Below are 27,907 nucleotides of genomic sequence, written 5' to 3'. Positions count from 1 at the left end.
ATCAGGATTTTTAAACTTTTAAATTAGCATGAAAAAAGTAAATGTGTGGATTGAAAAAGAATAAAAAAATGTAAGACATCTTTTTTTTAAGGGGTTGGGCAATAAAAGCAATAAGTCCGTGAGTCATGACCTTCTTCAGACTTTTATCTAGAGAAAGACGTACTTTAAAGATGAGAAAGTCAAATACGTAAAATATTTTCACAAGTTAAAATAGAGAAAATATTTAAAGACATGTGACGAACGCAAAAAAGGTTTAGGGAGAAAAATAAAATGGAATCAGAAATTAAAAACAAAACCTTTACCACATTAGAGAACTAAATAAGAGCAAATGCTCTTGAAAAAAACTAAGCACTGCCCTATATAGTCTTTAATATTTAGCTTTTGGTTTTATGTGGGCAAGCATAGAAATAAAGTCAGACGGTCACCCAGGCAACCTTACCGTAGAGCCGTCATCTGAGATATATACGGGGTCTCCTTTCTGACCCTTTGGCCCAGTTGGTCCCTGTTGGAGGTAAAAACATAAGCGGAATGCACCTGTCATTACAGCTAATATAGCAATGAAAACAATGAAATCAAACATTATTGTGAACAGCCAAGCTCACTTGAAATCCAGGGAGCCCGGGAAGCCCACTGCCATAGCCGGGCGGGCCGGGATCTCCTCTGGTTCCATTACAACCGTCGTTCCCTGGTAGTCCTCTGCTGCCCTGCTGACCAGGGTGACCCTGCAGAACGAGAGACACTTTACGAGTAACTGTTAAGGAATCAATCATGCATGAACACACTGAAAATGTACTTGTTTGAAAGACAAATGTTTGAGAACATCGTTTAAGTGAAAAACATCAAATGTCAAGTTGTGCTGTTTTCGTCAACGAAATATTTTGTTGACGCTCCTTTTTTTTCATGACGATAACGAAAACTGACGACGAGGTATACGAGGATCTTGGATTCACTAAAACAAACTAAGTAGTCATAACTTTTTACCGCACTAGAGGCTTGTTCTTTGAACAGTAGGATGACAGGAAAGGGGGTGTGAGAGAGGGGGAGAGACATGCAGCAAAGGACCACAGGTCAGATTCGAACCCTGGGTCGGCTGCGTCGAGGATTAAGGCCTTCGTACATGGGTTGTGCGCGCTAACCGCTGCGCCACCTGCAAGCCCAGAGATAGGTTTGAGTTTTCATCAAGGAGACGAGACAAAATAAAAATTAGCGGGTAGTAAGTCAGACATTTAAAATGTATCATCTGTTAGACAAGTATTTAGTCACGCCCTCCACCTGGCCTGCAGCACTGCAGATTCTGCATGACCACCAATGGATCCGGTACTGCAAGCTGAACAAACTCTGATCTTCCATCTGTGCTTGTGCAGAAATGCATCTTTGCGAGCGCATAGCTCAGAGTATGACTTTTATACTTTATGCCTCTTTGCTCTCACTACTTAATAAAATATAACTATCAAGATTTTATTTCTTCAAGCTCACAAGAGGTGATAATAAACATTCTTTAATTTCTACCAAGAGGAATTCCTAAATTATATCCAAAGCAAATATTTCATTGCATACTGTTTGGATAAAGAGCCTGATGAAAAGTTACATAGAGCTTTTAGTATTTCTCTCTCATAGTTTTTGTTTTTTATCTATTTAAAAATGATAGAAATGTTTCCTTTGAATATGTCAACATTTTAGTTAGCATCTTCATTCAATTTAGGTCTGGATTTCCATGGCATTACAAGGCAAATATATAGGTTCTCCCTGTATTTAAATGTAACTTAATGTAATTTAAATCTCTTTTTATCCCTGAGCAGTAACCGAGGGGCAAATTAAAGAATTAAGGCCAAAATCTCCGAAGTGGAAAGAATATTTCTTTTGTATTTGCTTTTTTTTTGAGCAATGAAGAATTTATTGATCTGTGTGTAATGCAAAATTTATTGAAGATCAGGAAATATTAGCTTTAGGATGGAAGCCTTGTATGTCTAAAACCATTCCTTTATTGAAAATGTTGTTAGGTTGTCTGTCTGCTATATTAACCTATATGATGTGTTGAACTAGATCTGCTATTTTTACAGCTTTTATGGGACACTTTTTTTTATTATGTAGGGCATTAATTCATAAAAATCTTTATTTGAATTCTATAAATCAAAGTGTTCAATCAACAGAAATGATGAACTGCATGACAGCATTCTACACCCAGCAATTAGAATATCCAGGCTAGAGCTGTCAGTCTGGTAAAGAATCTGGTTGTTATTTGAAATTGTAAAGGATTTTTTTTTTTTTTGCAAAATAAAACATACTTAAGCAAGACCTTTTAAGTTTTAGTCGACTAAAACCGACTAATACTATCACACATCGTAATGACTAAAATGCAACTAAAACTAATAATAATTTTTGTCCTGAAGACTAAGACTAAAGATGGTGTCAAAAACAACACTGATGTGGAGTAGAAAGAAATCCTTTGCTAGGTCTTGATTATTTTAAAAGCTAAATTCATTTGAAAGTTTTTTTCCTTACTTAGTTTAGGGTTAACATAATACGAAACACAGTGGATGTAAGTGACAATCTCATGGTACGGTTACTGCAGCTTATACCAAAGCTAGTTCCAATCAAGCTAAATTATATTATTTCAAATAAGAAATCTCATAAATTTAAAATAGTAGCATAGTTGTCCAAAATAAAAACCCAGACTGTCCAGGCCTCAGTTAGGATACAATTTTTCTTTTTTCTTATTTTGCCATGATGGACGAGGAATCTAAAATGCCTTGCATGAAAAAAATGTGAAGAAATAAATAAAAAAAGTGCAACCTTTGAAGTATTTCAGGCACGTTTAATGTGCCCCTGTTCTGTACAGGTATTGGAAGGAGAGAGGGGAATGTACATTTCTGAGTCAGGACAGAAGTAGTTTACTTTTTCCATCATTTTATAAAATTTCCCAACCCCTGAAAGATCTGTAAATGTAAGTCGTGCACATTAGCAGCCCCAAAAAGCCACATAAATGAAAGAAAAGGGGCGCCAGAAAAGGGGAGGGAGCTACTATAAGCATGTAGCAGCCTGAGGTGAGTAAATCCTCATCAATGAAAAACTAATGTCTGCATGCTGTTGAATGTTATCAGGTCTTTGTGGCAAAATCTGACCAGATGCTCACGTATGGCACCTTGGCGGTTCATACACCATCAGTGTGCTGTGTATAGTCATAAAGGTGATGCTTAAAGACCTGCTTCCAGGTCCTTGAAATGCAAACATTTATAATCCCCAAAAAATATATATCCTGAAGCAACATAACAGGCCATGTTTGAAAATTTGCTATGTAAATTATGTAGTAATATAATAAACATTTAGATAAAGTCTACTTTCTCTTTTACTGTGATTACCTAGTTCAGGTACTAATGTCATTTATAGCTCTTTTTATTATCAAACCTTACATTAAAAACTATATTTATTTGATCTACCTGTGATAAAATAACATAGCAGCTTTATTTAGTAGCTTATTTGTATTTCATATCATATATTTTAATAGAATAGCAAACACACCATCGTTTGATGTATGGAAGCTTGTCAAGTGTTTTTTTTTTTTTAGCTTTTTATGCTTTTACAGTGACAGCTCCTGGTAACATAGGTTACCTTACACACTAATAATTGAAACAATAGTTTCATTCTTAAAAGCAAATCCTGTAATGTGAAGGGGGAATTAACACCAGCTCAAAGTATTGTGAGTTAACTAATAATTTGAAGTGTAGCGCACTAAAAACACAATAAATTGATGCGGTTAAAGATTGATTCATTTACTTACAGGCACTCCATCATTTCCTCGAAATCCAGGCACTCCCATTGGTCCCTACATTGGCAAGAAACACCACTTCATTAATATGTGGTTAGCTTATAAGAGGAAAAACTAAATGAAACATATTTACACATAATATTGTCATTCTCATAAAAAAAACAAATAAAAAAAACATTTTATCTATTTTTCCTTTTTAAACTTTTCACTGGAATCTGTTTTCGTTGAATCACTCACTTTGTCTCCTTTGGCCCCAGATGGCCCTTTTATCCCAACGTGGCCCTTCTCTCCCTTTGGCCCCCGAGGCCCAATGCCTCCACGTGGCCCATCTGGTCCAGGCTGTCCAACTTCGCCGAGAGGCCCAGGACGACCCTGACGAAAATAGCAGATGAAATTATGTGTTCAATTGCTACTTAAAATGAATCGTTCTGATTTATTGGCTTTAAAAAATATAAAATCTAAATAGATTTTTTTTTTGTCAAGTTTCTCCATTGAAACGGTTTGGGTAAACCATAGAGAGAAGCTAGTAACCAACATGAGCCTCAGTGGTTTTGCTCTAGAAAAAGGACATTTCAAAATGGAACATTGAATGTTTAAATCTGTGTACGGAATCAAAGTATAGTTCAACATTTTGGATTATTTTTACCTAAGTGCGTTGTACAGAGAACACACAACACAAAGCACCACAGATACATTCTTCATAGCAAGAAACAGTAGATAAGATATAGTGTGTTATTAGAAATCAGAGTAATAAGATAAAACTGAAAATGTAAAATCAAGTTAAACATTTACATTTATACCAGAGAGTCACATGGAAATCCCCTGGTTGTGTAGTATGACCAGCAGGGGCGGATCTAGGCCATATTTATTAGGGGGGCCAGCATATTTTCATTGGGGCACAAAAAGCAGGAAGCAAAAAAATGGGCAGTAGTTTATTATTCATAATATATTAATAGAGCTGCAGAACCAAAGAGCTACTTGTGACTTTCCATTTCATTTTGTTATAATAAAATTTCTGTCATTCGAATACAAAATTTGTATTTTGCTTGGAAATGTTAATTTTATTATCGAAAATAAAAAAATGAATTGCAATGGGTCAAAATTAATTTAATTCAATTAGTTGCTAAATAAATATCTACTTAAAAACAGTTTTTTAAATTTGAGGAATATTACATATTTTTGATCCATTTCAAAGAACAATTACTAGTTTTAATCAAATCAAAATTAGAAATGAAGTAAAACTGATAAATTCAGCTGGTACAAGATTAATATAATAATAATTTAACAAACAAATATTTACCAGATGAAAACTGATTCTGAATCAATATAACTTTACTTTCAAAATTACCTTAATTTTGAAATTATGATTAAAACAGAATTGCTAAGAAAAAAAAATTAAAATGGGACTAAGGGAGCTATGTCTGTTCTAGAACATATCATGATTAGATTTTTTTCTTTTTTTTTATATCTTCAGTACAGGGGCCATAACAGGGACCAGGACCAGATTCACAGGGGGACTGGCCCCTGTTAGGCTCCATGTAGAACCACCCATGATGAACAGCCAGATAATATTAAGGAATCTTATACATTTTTGCAGCAATAAATGTACCATGTGTGGGGGTAACCAGGTTGGGCAAACAGCAGCACTAAATGTGAAATATGCTTTTACGTAATGAGGAAGACCCAGTGCCTTCCTCACCAGGATTTAAGAACATTTTGAGATAACATGAAAGCTGAATATATAAACACCAAAATGGTTTAGTTTAATAATTGAACTTTATTGATCTCAGACTGGAGAAATGTATCTCTGCATTTAACCCATCCCCTTGGGGAGTAGCGGGCTCTCATTGTGTAGTACCCGGAGAACAATGTGGGGATACGGGTCTTGCCCAGACACCCACAGTGGCTGTGGGGATCAAACTGGGTACTTGCAACTTCCCAGAGCTCAGGTGCACTACTCTAACCACTAGGTCAGCACTTTGACACAGTAAACCCCTCATATTCTCTCATACAGCTCATTTAAGATGATTTATTTACATATTTTAATACACTGGTAAAAACAGACATCAAAGTTTCCAAAACACCCAGTGAGCATCCTTTTTTATCTTTAGAAAATTGCAGGGTACCATGCATTACCGCATATCGACCCCAAGATGGCAGTAAAAACACAGAGAAACAATGTAAAACAGGTTCTAAATTAGCAGGTAGTAAGTGGAATCCATTTATTAGGAGGTTGGACTTGATAATTCAGTGAGGGACACAAATTTACAGGACAATTCAGACAACTGACAGCCTGCGATTAGCACATGCTTTAAACTATATACCAGGGCAAGGAACGAGGAAAGGGGTGAGGATACGAAGAGAGGTCTGAGAAAGGGAGAGTGTGTTCTAGGGTGAAAGGGAAGTCTGATTCAGATCTATATAAATCTGTCTATCTATTACGAGGAGCTGAAAAGGTGCTAATGACACCTTTGAATTGTTGGACTGATAAAGACATCCAGTCATAAAATATTTAGGAATGCAAGCAGCTGCTTCACATGCATGGCTGCAAGGACACATTTAGCCAGTGGTAGCACCTATCACCTCATCTATGATCAACTAGCTGCTGACTTCTTTCCAGATCAGCCTCCTTTTTCTCTAAGTTAGAGGCCGCAGCCCTGCTTCCAGCTTCACGTGGCCTTAGGGGTAGGAAGGGAAGCCTAATGACAGGGCTATGCCAGCTAAAGGAAGCCTGCCAGAGCTGTCTGGCCAAGATTTGACACTCACACCTGGTTTCACCCAGAGAAAATATGCCGCCCTTCCAGAAGGAGACACTTTCTCTCACGCCTTACCTTCACCAATCCTTTCTTTACTTTGAAAGTTAGCGGATAAGGTCGGTCAAATTCTATTTTGGTTACTTTTTGTCTATATTTGTGTTACACAAATCCAATGGATTTTCTTGTAGATTTCTTGGCAGCCTTCTGGCTACATCTCTGTTAATATTTACACAACCAAAAGTTTCACTTGAGGGCTACATTTTTGCTTGGTTCTGGGGTCATCTTGTAAAAATGCTTTTAGCTTTCTAGTCAGGGGTCACTTGCAGAACTCGATCTTTCCGTCTGATCCGTGCTAAAAGGTAAAGGGTGAAAGGGGTCTTAAAGATAACAATTTGGTTTGCAGCATTTAAATTGGTTGCTTTATGATGTTAGGTCGCAATATCTGTCTTATTTTATTTTATTTTGCTCTATGGTATTTACAATCTTATTTTTCTTTCTTCTGTTAATGGTTGCTCTGCAAAAAATAATTTCCAACAAGGGAATAATAAAGTAATTCTGATTGTGAATACAATTAAATTGAATAATTGAAGGTTGACAATCAAGTCCATACTTAGTATTTGATAGTTTACAGATTCACATAGGCTACAGTTTTTAACTTAATTACAGGTGCTGGTCATAAAATTAGAATATCATGAAAAAGTAGATTGATTTCAGTAATTCCATTTAAAAAGTGAAACTTGTATATTATATTCATACATTACATACAAACTCATATATTTCAGATGTTTATTTTGTTTAATTTTGATGATTACAAATGACAACAAATGAAAATCTCAAATTCATCATATCAGAAAATTAGAATATTACTGAAGACCAATAAAAACAAAGGATTTATAGAAATGTTGGCCAACTGAAAAGTATGAACATGAAAAGTATGAGCATGTACAGCACTCAGTATTTAGTTGGGCCTCCTTTGGCCTGTATTACTGCAGCAATGCGGCGTGGCATGGAGTCGATCAGTCTGTGGCACTGCTCAGGTGTTATGATAGCCCAGGTTGCTCTAATAGTGGCTTTTAGCTCTTCTGAATTGTTGGGTCTGGTGTATTGCATCTTCTTCTTCACAATACCCCATAGATTTTCTATGGGGTTAAGGTCAGGAGAGTTTGCTGGCCAATTAAGAACAGGGATACCATGGTCCTTCAACCAGGTACTGGTAGCTTTGGCACTGTGTGCAGGTGCCAAGTCCTGTTGGAAAATGAAATCTGCATCTCCAAAAAGTTGGTCAGCTGCAGGAAGCATGAAGTGCTCTAAAACTTCCTGGTATGTGGCTGCGTTGACCCTGGACCTCAGAAAACACAATGGACCAACACCAGCAGATGACATGGCACCCCAAACCATCACTGACTGTGGAAACTTTACACTGGACTTCAAGCAACGTGGATGAAGTGCCTCTCTTCTTTTCCTCCAGACTCTGGGACCTTGATTTCCAAAGGAAATGCAAAATTTACTTTCATCAGAGAACATGACTTTGGACCACTCACCAGCAGTCCAGTCCTGTTTCTCTTTAGCCCAGGCAAGACGCTTCTGACGCTGTCTGTGGTTCAAGAGTGGCTTGACACAAGGAATGCGACAGCAGAAACCCATGTCTTTCATACGTCTGTGTGTGGTGGTTCTTGAAGCACTCACTCCAGCTGCAGTCCACTCTTTGTGAATCTCCCCCACATTTTTGAATGGGTTTTGTTTCACAATCCTCTCCAGGGTGCGGTTATCTCTCTTGCTTGTACACTTTTTTCGACCACATCTTTTCCTTCCCTTCGCCTCTCTATTAATGTGCTTGGACACTGAGCTCTGTGAACAGCCAGCCTCTTTAGCGATGACCTTTTGTGTCTTGCCCTCCTTGTGCAAGGTGTCGATGGTCGTCTTTTGGACAACTGTCAAGTCAGCAGTCTTCCCCATGATTGTGTAGCCTATAGAACTAGACTGAAAGACCATTTAAAGGCTTTTGCAGGTGGTTTGAGTTAATTAGCTGATTAGAGTGTGGCACCAGGGGCCATCAATTTTGAACCTTTTCACAATATTCTAATTTTCTGATATGATGAATTTGAGATTTTCATTTGTTGTCATTTGTAATCATCAAAATTAAACAAAATAAACATCTGAAATATATGAGTTTGTATGTAATGTATGAATATAATATACAAGTTTCACTTTTTAAATGGAATTACTGAAATCAATCTACTTTTTCATGATATTCTAATTTTATGACCAGCACCTGTATATTTGGGCTGATTCACAGGCTCCTCAGTAGTGCAGTTGAAAGCACTAATACCCTGCGGCAAGAAGGTTCTGGGTTTGATTCCTGGCCAGGGGTCTTTCTGCATGAAGTTAGCATGTTCTCCCTGTGCAGGTGTGGGTTCTCTCTGGGTACTCCAGCTTCCTCCCACAGTCCAAAAACATGACTGTTGAGATTAATTGGCTTCTCTAAATTCCCTGTGTGAATAGTTGTTAGCCCCGTTTGTCTCTGTGTTGCCCTGTGATAGACTGGTGACCTGTCCAGGGTGTACCCCTCCTCTCACTTGTAGACAGCGGGAAATAGGCACCAGCCCCACTTGTAATCCCAGCATGGATAAGCATGAAAATTGATGGATGAACTAATTCACCAAAAATATGAAATGACACACTAAATTAAGCCCTTTATTTCCCCCAATGTTATCTTTTAGACAATGGAAGATGGTGTAAAATAACCAAACTCTCACCTTTGTTAAAAAAACAAATTCTTCGGTCCTTAACATGGAAATACTGACTTATGAAGTAAATTGGGGCAATTATTTAGCTGGACAAAGTAGAATACTTACTAAAGTATCAAGGACATTAGGTTAGTTAAGACGGTTCACTGGAGAATTACTTCAGCACCTCCATTATTTTGCTTCCTAAACCCTGTAAGATTGTGCCACCCTTTGCCCAACAACTTAAACTAAACAAAAGTGATGTCAGGCAGCCTTAATGTTGGATCATTGTAGAGGAACTTCTACTGTCTTCTTTAAACAATTGGCAACAACTCAGTCTCATTGAAGTCGATTTGATCCTTTTCAAGATGCCAAAAAGGGGAAAAAAGACGTCAAAGCATATCTATCAGGGTTATATGTAGACTGTGACTAGACCTACCATCTTGTCTAATACCGTCTTTTTCTTTAGCTTTTTGAAAGGTGGTATTCTCTTTATTAATGTTTTACTCCTAAAACCTCAGGCTCTAATCCACCTTTAAGACTTTTTGCTGAACAGCAGAATTCCCTTTTTATTTTTTCAGTGATTACAAGTTGACCACAATTTGGTGCTGAAACCCCAGTCGCTCCAGATCATTACACTGCCACCACTGTGTTTGGCTGTTTATGTGATATTGAGCCTACAAAATATCTTTCCCAAAACAAAATATCTTCAGCAAAAACCTTGTCCTCAAGAAGGGAGATAGGTCTGTGTTAAGTCAGCTGCGTTTATAACCTGGAACTCTCCAGGAAAGGCCACCTGTCATCAGTTTCAAAATAACCCAAAACTAATACAGATGAAAGAATTTGGCTTTTACAATACTTTTTCAAAGCTGAAACAAATATAGATTATTTTCAATTGTTTTTAAATAGTGCCAATTCGCTCGAGTTTGGCTTGATTTGTGAACATTTACTACCAAAGGAAATACTATACCAGCGACCCTTTCCAGGTAGAGGCACTACAGGTATTCTACACATATTTAGAAATGTTAAAATGTCATACTTATTTAGAATTTTTTGCAACACTGGTTTCTGTTTTAGTTTGCCATGCTTTTCAATAGTCAAGTCCTGTGTTCTATTGTCTATATATGGTTTAAACTACGGCTGAAACAATCGGATTAATCGTGATTAATCGATTATTGAAATAACCGTCAACTAATTTAATAATTTGATTAATGGTTAACTGGAGTATAGAGACTGTAAAACATGCTGTTACAGTAGCTGACAGAGCAACCCACTTAAGAGCAGTAATTGTACCAAAACTGTAAAATAAAATACATAAACATTTTGCAGTATTTCTTTTTAAGATAAAAAAAAAAAAACTTTTGGTCCGTCAATATGCTTTATCCAGAACTCCTAAAGTAGAACAGTTTGAGTTTCACCTGGTTTAATTTTGTACAAAATGTTCTTCAAGGAACCTTAGGCTATCTGATTATTAATCGATTAATCTAAAAATAATTGACAGATTAATCGATTTGCAAAATAATGGTTAGTTGCAGCCCTACTTTAAACATACCTTGGCTAATTGAATTTTAATTGAGCATTTTACGACTGATTCTGTGAGTGATCTGTCTCTCTGATAACCGACTGCATCTGTCTCATACCCTGACCAGTTAGCATCCCTGTCTGTTTTCATGCAAGCCGGTGGAGTTTCTGCCCTCCTCTTCCAGACCTGCCATCCACATCCCCTCCCACCTGACTGGTCAGTTTATAGGCCTAAATCCCTTTCAACACAAAGGTCACAATGGGACCCATTCTAGCCAGCTAAGCTTCCTAGACTTACAGCTCCCATCAAGCCTAGCTCACTTCCTGATAGAGGAGAGTGCTTGGACAGACAAATTCTAGTCACCATGTGTGTGAAAACCAGTAAATGTCCATGTGCGTGTGAGTTGTCCATGAATACACATTCACACAGAGATGAACACACACCCTGAGGGGTTTTCATCGCGTGGTATTGTTCTGCAGGTTGGAGGGTGCCAAGAGGAAGATTTTAGTTGTCACACCGAATGCTCTCTTGGGGAGGATGATGTGCAAAACATGGTGGGATGGCTTGATAAAAGTCCCCGGTCTTTGGGTGCATGTTTAATGAGCAGAGGACACCGAAAACTAGGTAGAGTCCGAGCCAAATAAAACTGTCACACAAATAAAACTCTCACCCAAAAATCAATAGAAATCAATCTTCATCCTTAATAAAAGCGAAAAAGAAAAACATACTTTGAATCTGTTTGAAAAAGAAACAGGTGCAGCTCTAACCCAAAAATCTGCCTTTCCCACTTAATTTGTCTGCAGACACACTAAAGAGAGGAAGAGGTAAATCAACTGAGGGTGGGAATGTTTAGGTTGGGTAGATTTGTTGTTCTATTCTGATCACACAGTGAACCCAAACACATCTTGTATACTCACATCTTTTTCGTGTTTTGTGATGAAACACTAATCAAAGATGACGCAGAACTGGAAAATCACCTTTTTATCCATGTGGGGGGTAAAACTGTATGATGGTTGTCTATTTATATTTTAGAGCTCGTGTTTTTTTCTAAGCTGAGGGGTTAGGAGTTTCCCTTGAGAGCGATCGACCGACCTGCCCCTTTCACACATACCTAAATCTTAAGATTTTGATAAACCTTGAGACTGAAGTAAACAACTCCAGCAGTCTAAACATTTCCGGTTGCACATTTTGGTTGGCTAGGATGATCACTGAGTGAGGTACAAACTCTTCAAATTCGCTGATTTGGTTTCCAACCTACATGTTTATAAACATCCAGAAATATCAGTACTTTTATTGTAAACAAATTAGATAGACATCAAATAAAAAAAAAGACTTATATTTAACTTGTTTGAGAGGGGAAAACCTAATTTTATGGAAGTATATCTCTATGCTGATGATGTGCTTTTTTTCTTTTAGGAGACTAATAACCACAGAATAGCATTTCATTTAGAATGAAAATGTTTGTCATAAAGCTATAATTTTCTCCTGTCTTCAATCTTTAGCAGCCTGATAGGGATTTAAGCATATTTATATTGCATCTTGGTAGAGCTTAGCATAAGTTAGTATCAGCAAATAAGTGAACTTCGGGATGCCACAAGTCTTCTCAACTTAATCAAAGATGGAGAAAATGTTCCTTGCTAGCACTAGAAACCATAGAAAAGAGTTTTCTAACTTTATCATTTAAAAGTTGTTTAGTTTTAAAGTTCAATGTATCTTAATACATAGAAAATACATAAAAAACCCCAAATGAGATTAAAAGTATTGCTTTTTTTCCTGAAATATATATAACAACTTAATTTTACTTTTGTATGATGCAATAGTTAAGCTATCTGCCTTATTCTTGGAGTGGTTTTATCTACAGTAATCCATTTTACTTTGGTAAATAATTCAATGTAATAAGCTGCCTTATTTAAATGCAACTGGTTCTACAGTATATCTAAATCTGTTATTTCTTTAAAAAAAAAATAAGTATTAGTATTAGTAGCATTGTCCATGTCTGTGCCTTTGTTCACACTATATCAACCTGTAGCTTCAGCAAGTTTTGAAAGAACAACTATCTAATTAATATTGGCTTATTATTTCTATGAAAGATTTAATTTGTTTCATTGTAAACAGGATAATAAATTAATACAAATAAGATGTTTAAACTGGAGGCAACAATTAAAACACCTGCATAAATTCTTTGATCAAATAGCATAAAATCTCATAAGGGAAAAAACCTCGACTTCACAGTGTGCTAGGGTTAAAGCCAACCACTAGATACATAAGATCAGTTTCAAAATACATAATACTGAGAGTAGATCATATTCAACTCACAAACAGATCCTTACTGTACAGCACTCAACGCAGTGTTAATAACTTCTAAGCGTTTTAAAAGTATAGAAAATCATGACCTATTTTTACGTTATATCGCGCCACTATAGTCCTTCATCATGTGACATTTCTTTGCTTCAATATTTTCCTTCCTGTCTGCTCCATCAGAGAGCTATCCACCACTCCTAACCCCTTCTGGTTGTAATGATGGCTGCCATTAAACCAACAACCCGTTCTCTCCTTTCATCCAGGTGCTTTCCCTGACAGTAAAATCCCATTTAGTAGTCATCGCCAGGGGATTGGCGCCGGCGATGATGTCATAAAGTTGCAGTGTTTTCTCAGCTGTTGGTCAGTAGCAGAGCAAGAAGAACAGCAAAGGGTGGAAATCAAATTATGGCACTTCCTTGGATGTTATTTTTTCATTTGAATCCAGACTGCATCCTTAGCAAGAAATATTTCAACAAATTTAATCTTAACAAAAAAAAAAAAAAACACAAAAAAGGAAAATAAAATATGTATGGTATGTTAAAAACCTGATATGGTATTACTTGAGTTTAGAAATTTCATTGAACTTCTTTAAATGGTACTGTAACATCTTAACGTTGATGTTATTGGCCTCCCTGGAAATCCGCCTGAGGTGATCAGTGAGTCCAAACAGCAGAAGTAATTGGCATGTTTGGCTCTTTAAAACATTTAAGACTTCCATCATTACTTTCCAGATGTTCCTCTTCAAGTAACTCAGATATTTAAAAGGCTTAAAAATTACTTGCTACATCAGAATGCATTTCAGTTAATTATGAAAAAGTTCTAATGTTGTATATAGTGGAATTTATTCTAAGAGTTTATCTGTGTGTGTTCTGATGTAATATTCCCAGAAAATGAGAATGAGAGTTAGAATAAAATGTTAGAAAATAAATAGATCTATTGAAATACATTTCCCTATACTGTGCAAATCATACACTGATTTGGGCAGGGCTTATTTGGGATTGATTAAGAATTTTTGACCTGTGATGAGCTTCAATTGAATTAAATCTGACACTTTTTCCTTCCACCCCCGTTAACTTTTGCTAGCTCTGTGAACTCTTGACCATATGCAAGGTACTTTCTGTCTGAACTTTAAGACATCATCTATAAAAACTATGTCACGTAAGGGTGAAGATTTGAGATACATAAGTAATAAAGCCATAACTGTGGGAAATCCGAAAGGAAAGAAAGTAGCGGCATTCTTTAATGAATGCTATTGCAACACCTTACAGTACATAGATCAAATACATTTTCTGTTATTAAACAGTTTTCCAGGTGGAGAACAATATTTAAGCTGTTTACAAATGAGTTAAAGAACTGAAGAGAACTGCAGGAAGTCAGTTGAACTTTCTGTTTGGTCTGAGCGGAGAAGGCACACTGATCAGGAAGGACTTGGTTGATTACAACTGATGACTGATTGATTTGCTTACTTAATGGATGAAGGGGAGGTTGCTATGGACCTATAGGGGTTTGATTCTGCAAGTTTTGCACATTCTACGAAGTCAATGTGAGTGAGATCCTAGATTGTTGGTATGTGCAAGAGACGTTGTGCTTGAGAGCAGGGAAGGGAGGTGATGAAGACTAACTGCTGCACACAGGTAAGACCTTTTCCATGAAGATCGGAGACTAAATGAGGTTGACTGGTTGTCAGGAACATTAAAAGAGTCCCCAGGAAAGAGGTTCACAAAAAAATAAATTTCAAGAAGAAAGATATTACTGGTTTTGGCCAGACTACCATCAGGGGTAATCATCCCTTGAAGAGAGATGATCCTTCACCTCCTTATATACATGCTTGTCATCTGGATTGAGAAATGTTCTCAGGGGTGCAGCTACACAGGAACGTCCAGCCAACAGCAAAGATCCTCTGTTTACCAGGAAGCTCACCTGAATTCAAAATCCTCCTTCTCACATATAAAGCCTTAAATGGCCAAGCTCCATCTTACATCAGAGATATGATTGTTCCTTATGTTCCTAACAGAGCACTTCCACAGGTTTTCTAGTGGTTCCCAGTGGTTCTAAAAGTAGAATGGGAGGCAGATCTTTTAGTTATCAGGCTCCTCTCCTGTGGCAGAAAGCTTTGAATGAATTTGACTGTATGATCTGGTTAAATTGTAAAGTGCCTTGAGATAATGTGTTGTGAACTGGCACTATATGAATAAACTGAACTGAAATGACTTACAACAGAAAACAGCAAAACCCCAGATATCCTGACAGTTCAGTGATCAATCCATCTTTCCATTTATCCAAGTTAGGCTGAGTTTGAGAATAGCCTGCTGCTGATGTGAATGTTTTCTTGTTTGCTGCGTTTGAGTGTCTATGGACAGCATTGAACTATTTTCATCAATAGATAAGGCATAATGCCTATGCAGATTCCCTGGACCCATTTAAACTACATATCTTTTTGATCTACCACACATACACACAACATCAACGGAAACAGTTTTTATTTAAAAGCAATAAACAGTAAAATTTTTAATAGGAACTTTCGGGGTTTATTCTACAGAAACTGGCCTGCAGGGCAGGCCACCTCTGCTGCCGAGAGAAAACAAAAACCTTGTAAATGTTTGTTTGACAAGGTGTTAACGATCTGTCTATGAGCATGTGTTGTGGAAAACTGAATAAATAACCTTGTAAAAATGTTCACCAGAATCCTAAAAAGCAATAAAGTCTTTAATGATTGGTTCTTGATCGGTTTTGATTGTTAGATCATCTAGCTGTCTGGTTTCTGAAGAAATAACAGAGGCAGAGAGATTTTTTTTTTTTTATGTTCCCGATAATTTGATTTTCTTCTTCTGAATTAAAGGTAAACTTCATAGACTGGTTTTAAAAATAAAAACGCAATCAATGAATAGGTTATCTTTTCGCTTTTGTTCAGGCTATATCTCTAAAAGTAGGTTAAATCCTCTCTGTAGCTGCTTAATGTGTTATTGGAAATATTTTTGCTTTACTCTACATCAAATGTTGGTTACATTTTATCTGTTGCTCTACAGTTTTTTGTAGGTTATGTTTTGGATATAATAGCTTACCTTTTGTAGGTATTAGCCATCTGATTTAAAGCTTGATTGACCTGTCTTGTTACATGGACATTTAATAATACTATTTTCTAATTTATCTAAAGAGTGTATACAAATGCCTATGAACATATACCTGGTTAAAATATTACTGGCCGCTGGTAAAAAAAAACACCCAAAAAAACCCATCGAAATGGGGGAAAGCAGACCACCCTGTCCTGGATGAATGGATACGGATAGAATCCAAATTATGAAAATTTTCATATGCATTTGCTTGCTATAAATGTATCATGTTGTTCCAGCTAATTGTGAAGGAACATAAAAATATATAAATAAAATCATTTAAAAAGAGAATACTTTTTTTGTATTTCATTTTTTATATTTAACTTATGATAAAAAAAAAAGCATCACATCAGTAATGTATTTCCTTTTGAAAAATCAGTGATCCAAACATTTTGGAAAATAATTATTATTTTTTTTTGCCTGAAAAGGCCTCCTAACCATCACCCTAATCATTAGATTTCCATCCATCCATCCATCCATCCATCCATCCATCCATCCATCCATCCATCCATCCATCCATCCATCCATCCATCCATCCATCCATCCATCCATCCATCCATCCATCCATCCATCCATCCATCCATCCATCCATCCATAAAAACCACGCAGATTAAAAACCGACTATGTGCATTAAAATCTAACATGTTTCAAAAAATTAAGTCCCCATGACAAGAGAGCAGAGCCAGATTTAAAGCAACCTCCAATTACCATATTTCAATGTGGAAAAATTGACAAAAAAACAGACCTCTGTAATTATAAGTTCCCAAAGGGGCCATGTGAGGGAGACATAGTGCATACATCAAGAGGGATGAGTACTACTCCTTCTTTCAAACTACACTTCTGTCAGTTAGTTCTATATTTCCCTACAGATAGAAAAGAGATTTTATAGTTAGTCATTTAACACACTGAGGTGTGCTTTGTAGCGTTAGCTCTAACTTTTGACCTGTGATGGTCTAAAAACTGTGTTTTGGCACTGGGGAGGAGGTGCAGCTATGACTAAGCGGTTTGTTTCTATCTAAATAAGAAGATCGGTGTCTACAATGAAGTTCAAAGCTTTTGGTTCAGCTCGAACTAAAACACAGGACAGGATTTGTTTAGGGGCCTCTACAAAAACAGCTGCTTTACCTTTGTTACTCTATCGTTTGCGTGAGAGCCTGTTCAGATTAAACCTAAACATATCCCCCCTAAACATACTTCAACCGTGTAGAGCTCCAGTATCAAAAAGGAGAGAACTCTTGATAAAATGCCATAAGGGGGGCAACCAGTGTGTTCGTGTGTTGGATAAAATGCTTGAGTGACACCCTACTGTTGATAAAACTGTCCTGTCCCCTCAAACTGTCTGGTCTGTAGGTATAACAGCTTACACGCAGGAAAGATGCACACCTCTATGGGTTGGTACAAAAGTTCAAATTTCAAACAAACTCAAATATCACTAAAGCAATGCATCATAGGGGAGATAAAAAAGACAAGAGTGGCTCAACATGCTGTATATGTAAGATCAAAGTCAGCATTTATGTATGTTATAGCGTCCCACTGCTTCTTTTGTTGATTATCTGTGTGTAATCTACGTTTTGGGTGCATGTAAGTGGTTGGGTGTAAAAGAAAACCTTCCCGTTTTATTGCTGGTTCTAGTTCGCTGTCCTCCAGCCCATCACTGCGGTTTCTTTAATACTGCTAGGGTTTTCTGTGCTCACAGCACCAGAATGGAACACAGAAGACTTGATCTTGCTGTATTCCTTAATTGATTAATTGTCAGAGGTACAAGGGTTCAATCAGTGATAACTGTGGTGTGCATCAAGGTCTTGAGTGGACAGGATCGACAGCTGGAATAAATGTCCAGATAATCACTTGATTAGTATTTTTAAGTAAAGCATAATGTTGAGTGAGAGGTAGATAAAGCTATATTGTTTAATCAAACTGTAACCCAAAAAGTGGCTGCAAACACCAAAAACATTTTCAGAAGACAAAAACATTTTCAGCCAAGCAAATGAAAAATTATCTTGTTAGTTTTGGAAGCGAAGGAAACAACATTTTAGGAAATCAAGAGAGTCATCTATTCCTTTATTTTAAAAAGAATATTTAAAAAAAAATATTGGGTTTGGACTGTTTTCTGGAAAACAAATAAAACCGTTATCAGTTAGAAAAGCAGAAATAACTAAGGTGAATTGTGACCAACGTGAATTTCTTCCAATAATTGTCAGGATCTTGGCACTGATGACGGAGTTATTGGTTTATTCTATCAACCCTCCTAGATCTGCCTAGTTTTCATTATCACTCATCAGATCCACCTGTCCCAATTCATATTTAAACAGCTTGGTCCCAGCCATCAGTGCCAGATTATTCAAGCCGTATTTGAGAGTTCTGAAGCGTATCCAGTTTGTTACTCTGATTGCCTGATCCTGACTAGTTTCTTCTCACGGACCTCTTAGCCTGCCGGCCCCATTCTGATCTGTTTGCCTGACCTGTCTTCGGAGTACCTGCTGGATTCTGCCTGCTTAAGACCTTGGATTTGTCTCCCGATCCCGGCTTGCTTTTCCCCATGGTACCTCTTCGGATCTTTGATCTTCTGGCCTGGACTTCTGCTTCCTCATTGACACCAGTTTTGCCTTCTCCTTCTCGAAACTTCTGCTCTTCCTCACTGTTCCTTTTTTTCACTCCTTCCTCTGGGCTCAGACTGACCTTAATAACCAGGTTAGTGACTCACACGCTTGTTCTCGTCCTCTGTCGGAGTTAGGTGGTCACTAACCTGTGTTTTCCCCTCTACATAAATTATTATTTATAAATCACCTTAGTTTTTCTGCCTGAATTCTGGGTCCAACGTTCTGAGTCCTGACACTTAAAGGCAGGAATGAGACGGTTTAGATATCAGATCTTGATGGCTATTAATTTAATGACTATATATTCTGGAAATTTGACATAGGTGCCTATCAATCTAATGTTCAAACCATATTCAGCAACTTTAAGATATGTCCCTGTTGTAAAACGCCCCAGTAGAAGTGGCAGATTTTTCCCCCCAGCATACAGTCAAGATCTGCAGAGTGCTGTAAAGACAAAACTATTTGACCAAGGTGTGATGGTGAGGGAAAACAGCAGGCACTTGGGTTTGGGAAACCCCACTCTAAGCCAAAACTGGATAGTTTACATACACCATCAAGGGATATATTGATGAAACAGTTTGGGCAGCCCCATTAGATCCCCCATAAGAGGCAAGTTGGTTGTTTCATACTATTTATGCATCATGTTTTATCTAAAGTTTTATAAGTAGCTGCCCCAAAAGTAAAAAAAATATATATTTTTTTAGACACTAGATAATAATTCCTTCTTAACATTTTTCTTTGAATCTAGTGAAGGTAGATAGTTGATAGGAAGTATAAAATAGTGACCATTTTGAAGGCCAGAAATAGAACCAACAAGTCCTGTTTTGAAAGTCTTTTTTATTGTTTCTAAATTGTTCACTAAAAAATATAGCTCTGAAATACGGTTAAACATCAAGAATTTCCAGATTTGTTGTGAGTTGTTTTACGATTGTAAAGAAGGAAATACTGTCCATTCTTTGCTTCGTTGAAGCTGCCAGTTGTGGTTTTGAAAACACATTTTTAGGAGTCAAAAAAACATCTTCCCCAGCAGCTCCTACTCTACCTTCATTCCTAGGCCTACATTTTTGAATAGAGTTTAAACACAAACAATTGGGTCAGTGTCACCTTATCTCCTCTCCCCTTGGCCACTTTGACACAAAAGGCATGCTGCCAGCATGTCCCCTCTCCTTTTAACCTTCCCTAAGAAACTTTTTCTTCTTCTGCTTTTTTCCCCCCATTCTACCTGCTTCAGGATTAAAGTAAAGGAATTCGGGGATGGAAAGATGGGGTCTTTCATCACGAGGCCCTTAGAGGGGCATTCATCCCTTGTTTCTTGTGTTCTCATTCCACTGAGACACACATCCACTATCACTTTACCTGAGCCTAATTTTAGAAGGTGCAGGCCGTCCACTTCCCCGTCTGTTCAGCCTGTATTCCACGTCCCCTTTTGTTGTCTGGCTGCATGTGATGGCGACTTACATTTTTGTCTGCTGGCCTGCTTCTTGCTCAGCTGTGGCTCAGTTTAGAAGCGATCACAGCATTAACTTAAAGACATATTGAGATGCGTATACTATATCTAGAAAAGATTAAAAACATTTAAGTTGTTTTTCTTTTGGACAAACTTTCCTTTTTCAAGTTTAGACTTTTATTTTTTTCTGGAACGCATTTTCTTTTCAGGCTAAAAGTATTTTTGTTTCCAACAAACTTTTTTCTTACAGGTGTTAATTCTTATCAGACAAAATTTGTTTTTAAGGGCATTTGTTTTTTCTTCTTTTAACTACTCCGTAAACAGTAAATAGTATGTAGTATATATATATATATATATATATATATATATAGTTGCAAACTCTATTATTTTTCTTCTTTTTTTTTAAATACTTTATGCCCCAATTTAGCTGCAGAAAGAAGTCCCATGAACCAAAAAGAGACAAGCCCCAAGAATTCGAGTTAAATGTAACAAATTAAGCTATGTTATTCATATTCTTTTTAGTTACACAGTTTTTCATCGGTAGAAATAAAACATGTGAGAGACGCCCGTTGCCCTTAGTCACTGTTAAAAATTAACACAGCAAGCCAAATTGGTAATGTGTATCAAACATAATACTGCAGTGTGAGTAACAAACCCATTTTGGGTCGGTCTGGAACGGTTGAAGCAGGACATGATTAATTCTCATGTGTTGGTGAACACACAAGACTGAGAGAATTCAGCTTGCTGGGAAGGTTAGTTAAATATGGTTGATCTAAATATGTCAAGAAATTACCAAAAACAGATTTCCAACGTAGGTTTTGCACTATTATAATTAGAGCCATAAATAAACATGTTAACCCAATTCTAACTGTGACAAACACTGCTGGATGGAGACCAAGAACAAAAAAAACATCTTAAGTGTACTGGGTCACTTATCTAATATGTTGTCGTCTCTAAATAACAGTGCGCACACTTGTAATTTTCTCAGTCTTGTTAGGATGTGATAATGATACCAAACACCCGGCATGGAAACATCCAAAAACATAGTATGATTCATTTGGATACCTGATTCGTACACTGAAGTCATTAATGTTTGGGTTTAGTCAATAGGTGAACCGTTATTATAAACTGCTTATTTTTTATGGTTTTGCTATCCGTTTATTTAACACAAGCTATTTACGCAGGCTGTATCAAACACATAGTCTATTACATAAAAAAATAGGATAGTTCCATAGTCAATTAGAGTTAACTTTTGAATAGAATACGACTTGAGACTCGAATGAGACAAAAACAGCTTTTCCCCAAGTGGAAGAGACAGATTTGTTACTACTGTAGTGGAGTATGCAAAAGTAGTGGACTTTTGCCTGCTGCTACTGAGCTCTGTGCAAAACTCCACTACTACCTGAAGTTAAGGCAGCTCATTTGTTTTCTGTTTTTTTCTACTGGATGAACTGATTAATCCAGGTGTGCCTGATCTCAGTATGTAACGGCCAGAAAACGGAAGACCCAGAATACAACAAGAAACATTAAAACAGTTTATAAGAATATGAAACTGCAGCTAGGTGAGAGGGATTCACCAGAGTTTATCCCTAACTTCTGGAAGGAGATTGGACCCTTGACTGACCAGACAGAAACAGAGGGCAATGATTCTAGCATTGAATTCTGCTTCACTAACTTCCTCGTTTTTGGGGATAATTTTTGCGAGTTTCTGAAGAAGCTGCTTGGCGTGTGACGTCACTGGTGAAGCCCTGAGGATTCCTGAATCCATCCAGGTAGCTTTGAAGGAATTCTTTTTTGACAGTTACTTATTGTTCCAGGAGAATACACAGGGTCAGCTCCGTGAGAGCAGAGACAGGCAGAATGATCAAAGGGGACAAACCAGAACATGGAATCCAAGAGGGTCAGAGCCAGATGATCCGAGATCCAAATACAATCCAGAAGGGAATCAGAGAGCCGGCCCATACTCAGAACCAGTTGATCCAAGAACCAGAGACATCCAGGGGACAATCCGGGGGCGATGTCAGGGCACAGAAAAGTGAATCTGTTGGATAATGTCTCCCACCCCATGCATCAAGCTGTTGCTGAACTGGAGAGCTCCTTCAGTGACAGGATGCTTCACCCTAAATTGACCAGGGAGTGTTATCACAGATCCTTCCTCCTAGCAGCTGTAAGACTCTATAACCATCACTGTTCCCAACAACCTCAGTAAGTTGTTACTGTCTTGGTTGCTTATATAATATGTTGCAGTCATTTTGGCACATCTCTTGTGTTGCTGCTATTTTTTCACATCCATTACTGCAAAAATGTCCCCAGGTGTATATTGAATATTTATTCTCCAAAACCATAATATTTATATTGTAAAAAAAAAATAAAACTGTACAGTACAGTATTTTATATGTTTACTTTCTTAACTCTGTCAGTTATTCTGCTATTTTTATATAATTTTCTATGTGGCTATAACCTTTTGCTGCTGCTGTAACACCCCAATTTCCTCATTGTGGGACAATAAAGGTATTTTCTATTCTCCTATTCTACATAACACAGGACAAACATTATTTTTCGTCTAGGGAGAGTATGATAACATGTATACTAGTGTTTCTTTAGGTTATGGGGTTAGGATAAATATTTGTAAGCCTTGGTTTTTACTTTTCAGTTCATGGAAAATGTCTGCAAGTTCCTACCAGCCTCCTACCAGCCTCCACCATCAACTCTCGATCTAAATCACAGTGGGTTGGATCAAACTACAATATTTGACAAGTTGGGAGACAGAATGCATTGAAGCTAATGTTCTTTTCTCAGTTGAAGTCAGTGTTGATTAAAATATACATACATAGATATTCAAACTTATATTATTAATTTAACTCAGCCACGAAATTGATGAAATTGATGTGAGATTTTCTATATCTTTATGATATGATCTATGAAAGCTCATTCAATAAATTCCTCCACTTTGACTGAATTAAAATAATTCAGAAAAAAAAGAGTTTGCCAGTATCCTATTTTTATTTTTACTGATTCGTATTTTTGAACCTGCATTTAGTTATTACTCAGGTTTCCTATTTTAAGATTAACATTTGTTTTATGATCTGAATCATTAAAATATGACCAAAATAAGCACAAGATAAAAGAAGAAATCTGTAAGGGCGAAAAAAAATTTTCGTAGCAGGGTATGTAGATGACCTAGTGTGTTAGCTGTCATCCTCTGGACTGCTAAGCACTACAAAGGCTGATCGGTAAAACAAATTACCTCCATTAAACAGCCAGTCTTCCAGAATCTCTGCAGACATCTCAGCAGAGCAAACACACTGATGAGTTTTTCTAACCCCTGCCTTGAAAGTCAAAGGCCTGTATTATTTATCCAGAAAGAAGCTGACTGTTTCCCATATTTTTAGTCCTAAGGCTTTACTAAAGGACACTAACAACCATAAAACCTGAAGTTAAGGAGCAGTCAAATTCTTATAAGGCACTAACAAAAAGATTAAAGTTCCCCCTCAGGGATAAACAAAACATCACTAAAATCCTATGTGACAGCATTTGTATTATGTCAGTTAGCCTGTCAAACATCGACACATCTCAAAATTCAGCAGATGTTGTTATGAGAGTGCTTAGATGTCCTGCAGGTACATATCTTGCATGATATGAGACACACCATGATGCTGAATGTCTAAAGATTTACCACAGAGGAATCAATTAACTTTGATCCAAAGACTATTTGGAATGCATAAAAAAAGGCCATTCTAATAAATGTCATCCCATGCTCTGATCCAGAGGAATTGTCATTGCTTCGCAGGTTCCAAAGGAACATGAAGGCACAATATGGTTTCTATTTAACTTTTCTTAAGTACTTCATTTTCAGTGATTTTTTATTTAGTTGGAGGGATTTATCTGTTCAATCCTAACCCTAACACTTGTTTAATATCAAAACTGTACGGAGGGCAAACACAAAGCCCAATAGATAGTCTTTTATTTGACTTTTGTAAGGTACTGATCCCCCTTCAAACCGTCTTGAATATAAATCAACAATACTGAGCTTTTGTTGACTTAGAACCTGTGTGACACTGAGACCTTAACCCTTTCCTAGCTGCAGACTTCAACAGTGTTTACAGCCATGATTAGGGACACACCTACCTTCTCCATGGTCCAACTACAAAAGTAAAACTGAAAAGAGACAAATAAGCACCTTACCCTTAAGGGGACTCCAAACAATCACAGTCAAAGAATGTAATGTAGCTGTGGCTGTGTCATTTAGGCCCAACAGGAGGCCTGAACAGAGTCAGCTACAGTTACCTGATCATTTACCTACAGGTACCTGAGTGTAATGGGCCGCTCGTCACTATGTTATTTAGCTAAAATGGTGCTCATAGGCAGGCAGTAAGTGTAGGTTTCTGTGTCAGACAGTAATTGTTGTTTAGATGCTACCTAAAAGGGGGGGGGGGGTGGGCAAGCAACAGTGTGAAGCTTACACGTAGTCTGGTTTTAGTCTGCTTTTAGAAGTCGATATAAATATAATACTCCTTGTAATTTTGAAACATGTCCCCTTTTTTAACATGGTTTTTCAGCTATCTCCCAAGCTGAGGAACAAAACACTTATTTTTGGCTGCATTTCATGTTTTACATATAGGTAGAAGATCGGAAAAGGAGGACAAATATTTACTCTGTTTTGGTTGTATGTATTATTTTGATCAAATTCGATATACAAAAAAATGAAGCATAAAAAAGTTCAGTCCAGTTCAGTTCAGACGTGAAGTTTTTTAGAAGACGTTGCACGTCCAGTTGTCTGGACTGAACTTTTTCAAGCTTGACCATGACCTGGTTGACTGAGAATCTTCACAGATAAACAAAAAAGGAAGTATTGACCAAATGGCTTAATCTCTTTGTTACATGATTATGATCTTAGCAGCCTGGGAGGTAAAAGCCATGGTCAGAAAGTACTGTAGGTTCAACAATATATGGTTGAACAAAAGGGATAAAGCTATTTCTATTAAGCAAAGAAGTTGGTCTTTGACAGGCCCAGACATTTGCATAATAGAAGGAATAATAAGATGGTTAAGTAGAATATTTCTATGGCAAAATCTCAATTTAATTAACATTTACTCTTAAAAATCCTTGTCAAAGAGGATTAATTGCTCTATCTATAAATAACTGAAGATCTTTACGCTATGACAGCAACCAGCCTTTGTCATGTCTCCACTGGTGTGTCAACATTCATCTTTTTGATGAACTCAAAGCCTGTAGTCGTGAGTTATTCCTGCCATTTCTCTGACCTTACCCCATATTTACCCTGACAACTCTCAATGTCTCCTCAGGTGTCTGTGACAAAGCCTTCATCCGTTCATCTAAACAAGACCTCCCTCTTATTAAAAAACTATCTGATTAATGTTACTCTTCTAGTGTCTGACTTTCTTTCTGGCTCATTTACTAGAAAAAACTAGTGGTTTTGTTTAACTGTACATTTTTTGCTTTACTTTGACTTTATTCCTACATCTCTGATGAACACTGGGGAGTTCTCCACCATTCTGTAGCCTTAGAGACTCTGTAGGACAGGGGTGTCATCTCATCAAGTCATCATTTTAAGACTGGACTCACTTGATGAGATGACTGCAGTTTGCTGTGCTGCTACTTGGTTGGAAAGAGAACCAGCAACCACACGCTTTACTATTCAAGTCCAGACTCTGGCTGGCCAGTTCCAAAGCAGATCATTTTTGTCCACCTCTCTCTCTTCAAGAACATCTAATATCTAATCTAATATCTACATCTAATATCCACCTTACTGGTTTTGGGGTCGCTAAAATATCCAGTCTTGTCCAAGAATAAGTTTCTCTGCAGGATACTAGATGTAATTTTCAATAAATGTGAACTGGACTTCTTTTTAATTATGTCATTTTCTATTAATACATTTTGCTATCCTAATGGTTTAAACAATAATCTCCAAAGCATCATATTCCTCAGCTGTGCTTGATCATAGATGCCTTCATAACTGTGGCCAAACTGTTCCATCGGTTGTACCAGATCACTTAACAATTTTTCGTTGACCAATTCTTTTTCTGCATCTCACTCAAGAAATTGACTTCCTCTATGGATTCCTTAGATGGAATCAAGAGGATGCCGTTTCTTTTAGACTATCTGCCTGAAGATGTTGAGGCCATTAAGAGCAACATTCTTTGGAATGGCCTTGGGGTAATATTTAATTCTTTTCTCACTTCTCACACCATTACCATTGTCAGTGCAGGTGTCCATTCTGACCTCCTCAACCCTCAGAGGTGTGGTGATTGGAATCTAAGGACATTTTGATAGGAGTTTGTAGCATTTCCTGAGCAGTGGACAGCTGCAGGACTTTACTTTCCTGCTTTAGTCATGAATTGTGACAAAGTTGAAAAAAGTGGCTCCCAATAAGTAAGGGTTCCTTAGAACAGAAATGAATGTTTGTAAAAGCGCAGAACCTTGATTATTTCCACAATCTTCCAAAATTTTTAGTTGATATTTATAGTTTTTGACTTCTTAATCAAAATGCGTATAGAATCTTTCTTCTTTTCCTGAAATCTGGGGCAATATTTTCACACGCATCTATACCCTACCTATAAGAAGAGACACTTTGGTGATGTTAAAAGGATTTAAGGTGGATCCTTTAAGATTTGTGTGGTTCTTTAAAGACACTCATTGGGCCGGATTTATCAAGATCCAATTTTGCGTGCAGTAATTTGCGCTCGCAAACTGGAATTTTGCGCGAGGGGCTGAACCATGGTTTGCGGGTGATTTAACAAGAGCGATTGCGTAACTGGTGGCAGGTGCAAAACTGTTGGAGACACCCTATTTAAATGATGGTTTTGCGCGTTTGGTGGTTTGCGGCATGGCAAGTTTGGACAGCAGAAAGCGCAAAAGGAAATTCGACCCCATGGAAATGGAGGTATTGGTGGATGAAGCCAACAAACATTTAAGTGAACTACAGCAAAAAAGTGTGACTGTCACACAGAGGAACGCTATATGTGAACAAATCTGTAATAAAGTAAACGCTGTTGGTGAAACCATGCGAACAGTGGATGAAGTAAAAAGAAGATACCAGGATATTAGAAGGCGAACCAAAGAAAAACTGGCATACAGCAAAACATCTGCAAACAAAACAGGAGGGGGCACAGTAGATGAGATGCCTCTGACCAGCATTGAGGAACAAGTACAGCTGACGCTCTGTGAGGAGCAAATCAATGGAATTGCAGCTCCAAAATGTCAATGCTGGATAAACGATATGTTTTGATCGTTTCCTCGTTCATTCCAAAAATATTCACACGGAGTGAAAAAATGCGTTATCTGCATCTTCTTGCTTCATTTCAATGTCTCCTTGCGGAAATAACCGCTGCCATGTGTGCGCAATTACGCATACAGACCATTTGCAGCTTGTTTTGAAACGTGTTAAATATAGAGTCAGATACCGTTAGCAAAATTGCTTTTAGGTTTGATAAATCACTTTGCGAGTGCTAAATTAATATATTTACATGTTCTCCTCCCACAAGACGCACTTTTGCGTGTAAACGCCCCATATTGCATATTCATTGCAGAAAAAGTACTAAATGGATAAGAGGCGCTATTTAGCACGTTTTAAAGACCAAATCCTTTTAGCACGCTGTTGATAGATCAGTTTGTACATTTTTTAGCGTGCGCAGTGAAATAGCTCACGTTTTTATACACGC

At 37.3% G+C, this 27,907-nt stretch overlaps 1 protein-coding gene across 1 annotated transcript in view; it reads right to left on the bottom strand.

Annotated features, from left to right (window-relative positions):
- The window catches only part of col4a6 (collagen, type IV, alpha 6), a 170,115-nt gene that overhangs the window by 58,052 nt on the left and 84,156 nt on the right, over window positions 1-27,907 (bottom strand). The window contains exons 5-8 of the mRNA XM_038305239.1: window positions 4,004-4,138; window positions 3,779-3,823; window positions 603-722; window positions 440-502 (exon numbers count right to left, since the gene is read on the bottom strand). Of these exons, the coding sequence (XP_038161167.1) occupies window positions 440-502; window positions 603-722; window positions 3,779-3,823; window positions 4,004-4,138 (363 nt within the window). The remainder of the gene's footprint in view (window positions 1-439; window positions 503-602; window positions 723-3,778; window positions 3,824-4,003; window positions 4,139-27,907) is intronic.

This window comes from Cyprinodon tularosa, unplaced genomic scaffold, assembly GCF_016077235.1.
Source record: "Cyprinodon tularosa strain WSP-4 unplaced genomic scaffold, ASM1607723v1 ctg553, whole genome shotgun sequence".
NCBI lineage: Eukaryota > Metazoa > Chordata > Actinopteri > Cyprinodontiformes > Cyprinodontidae > Cyprinodon > Cyprinodon tularosa.
This window is presented reverse-complemented; position numbering and strand designations above follow the sequence as displayed.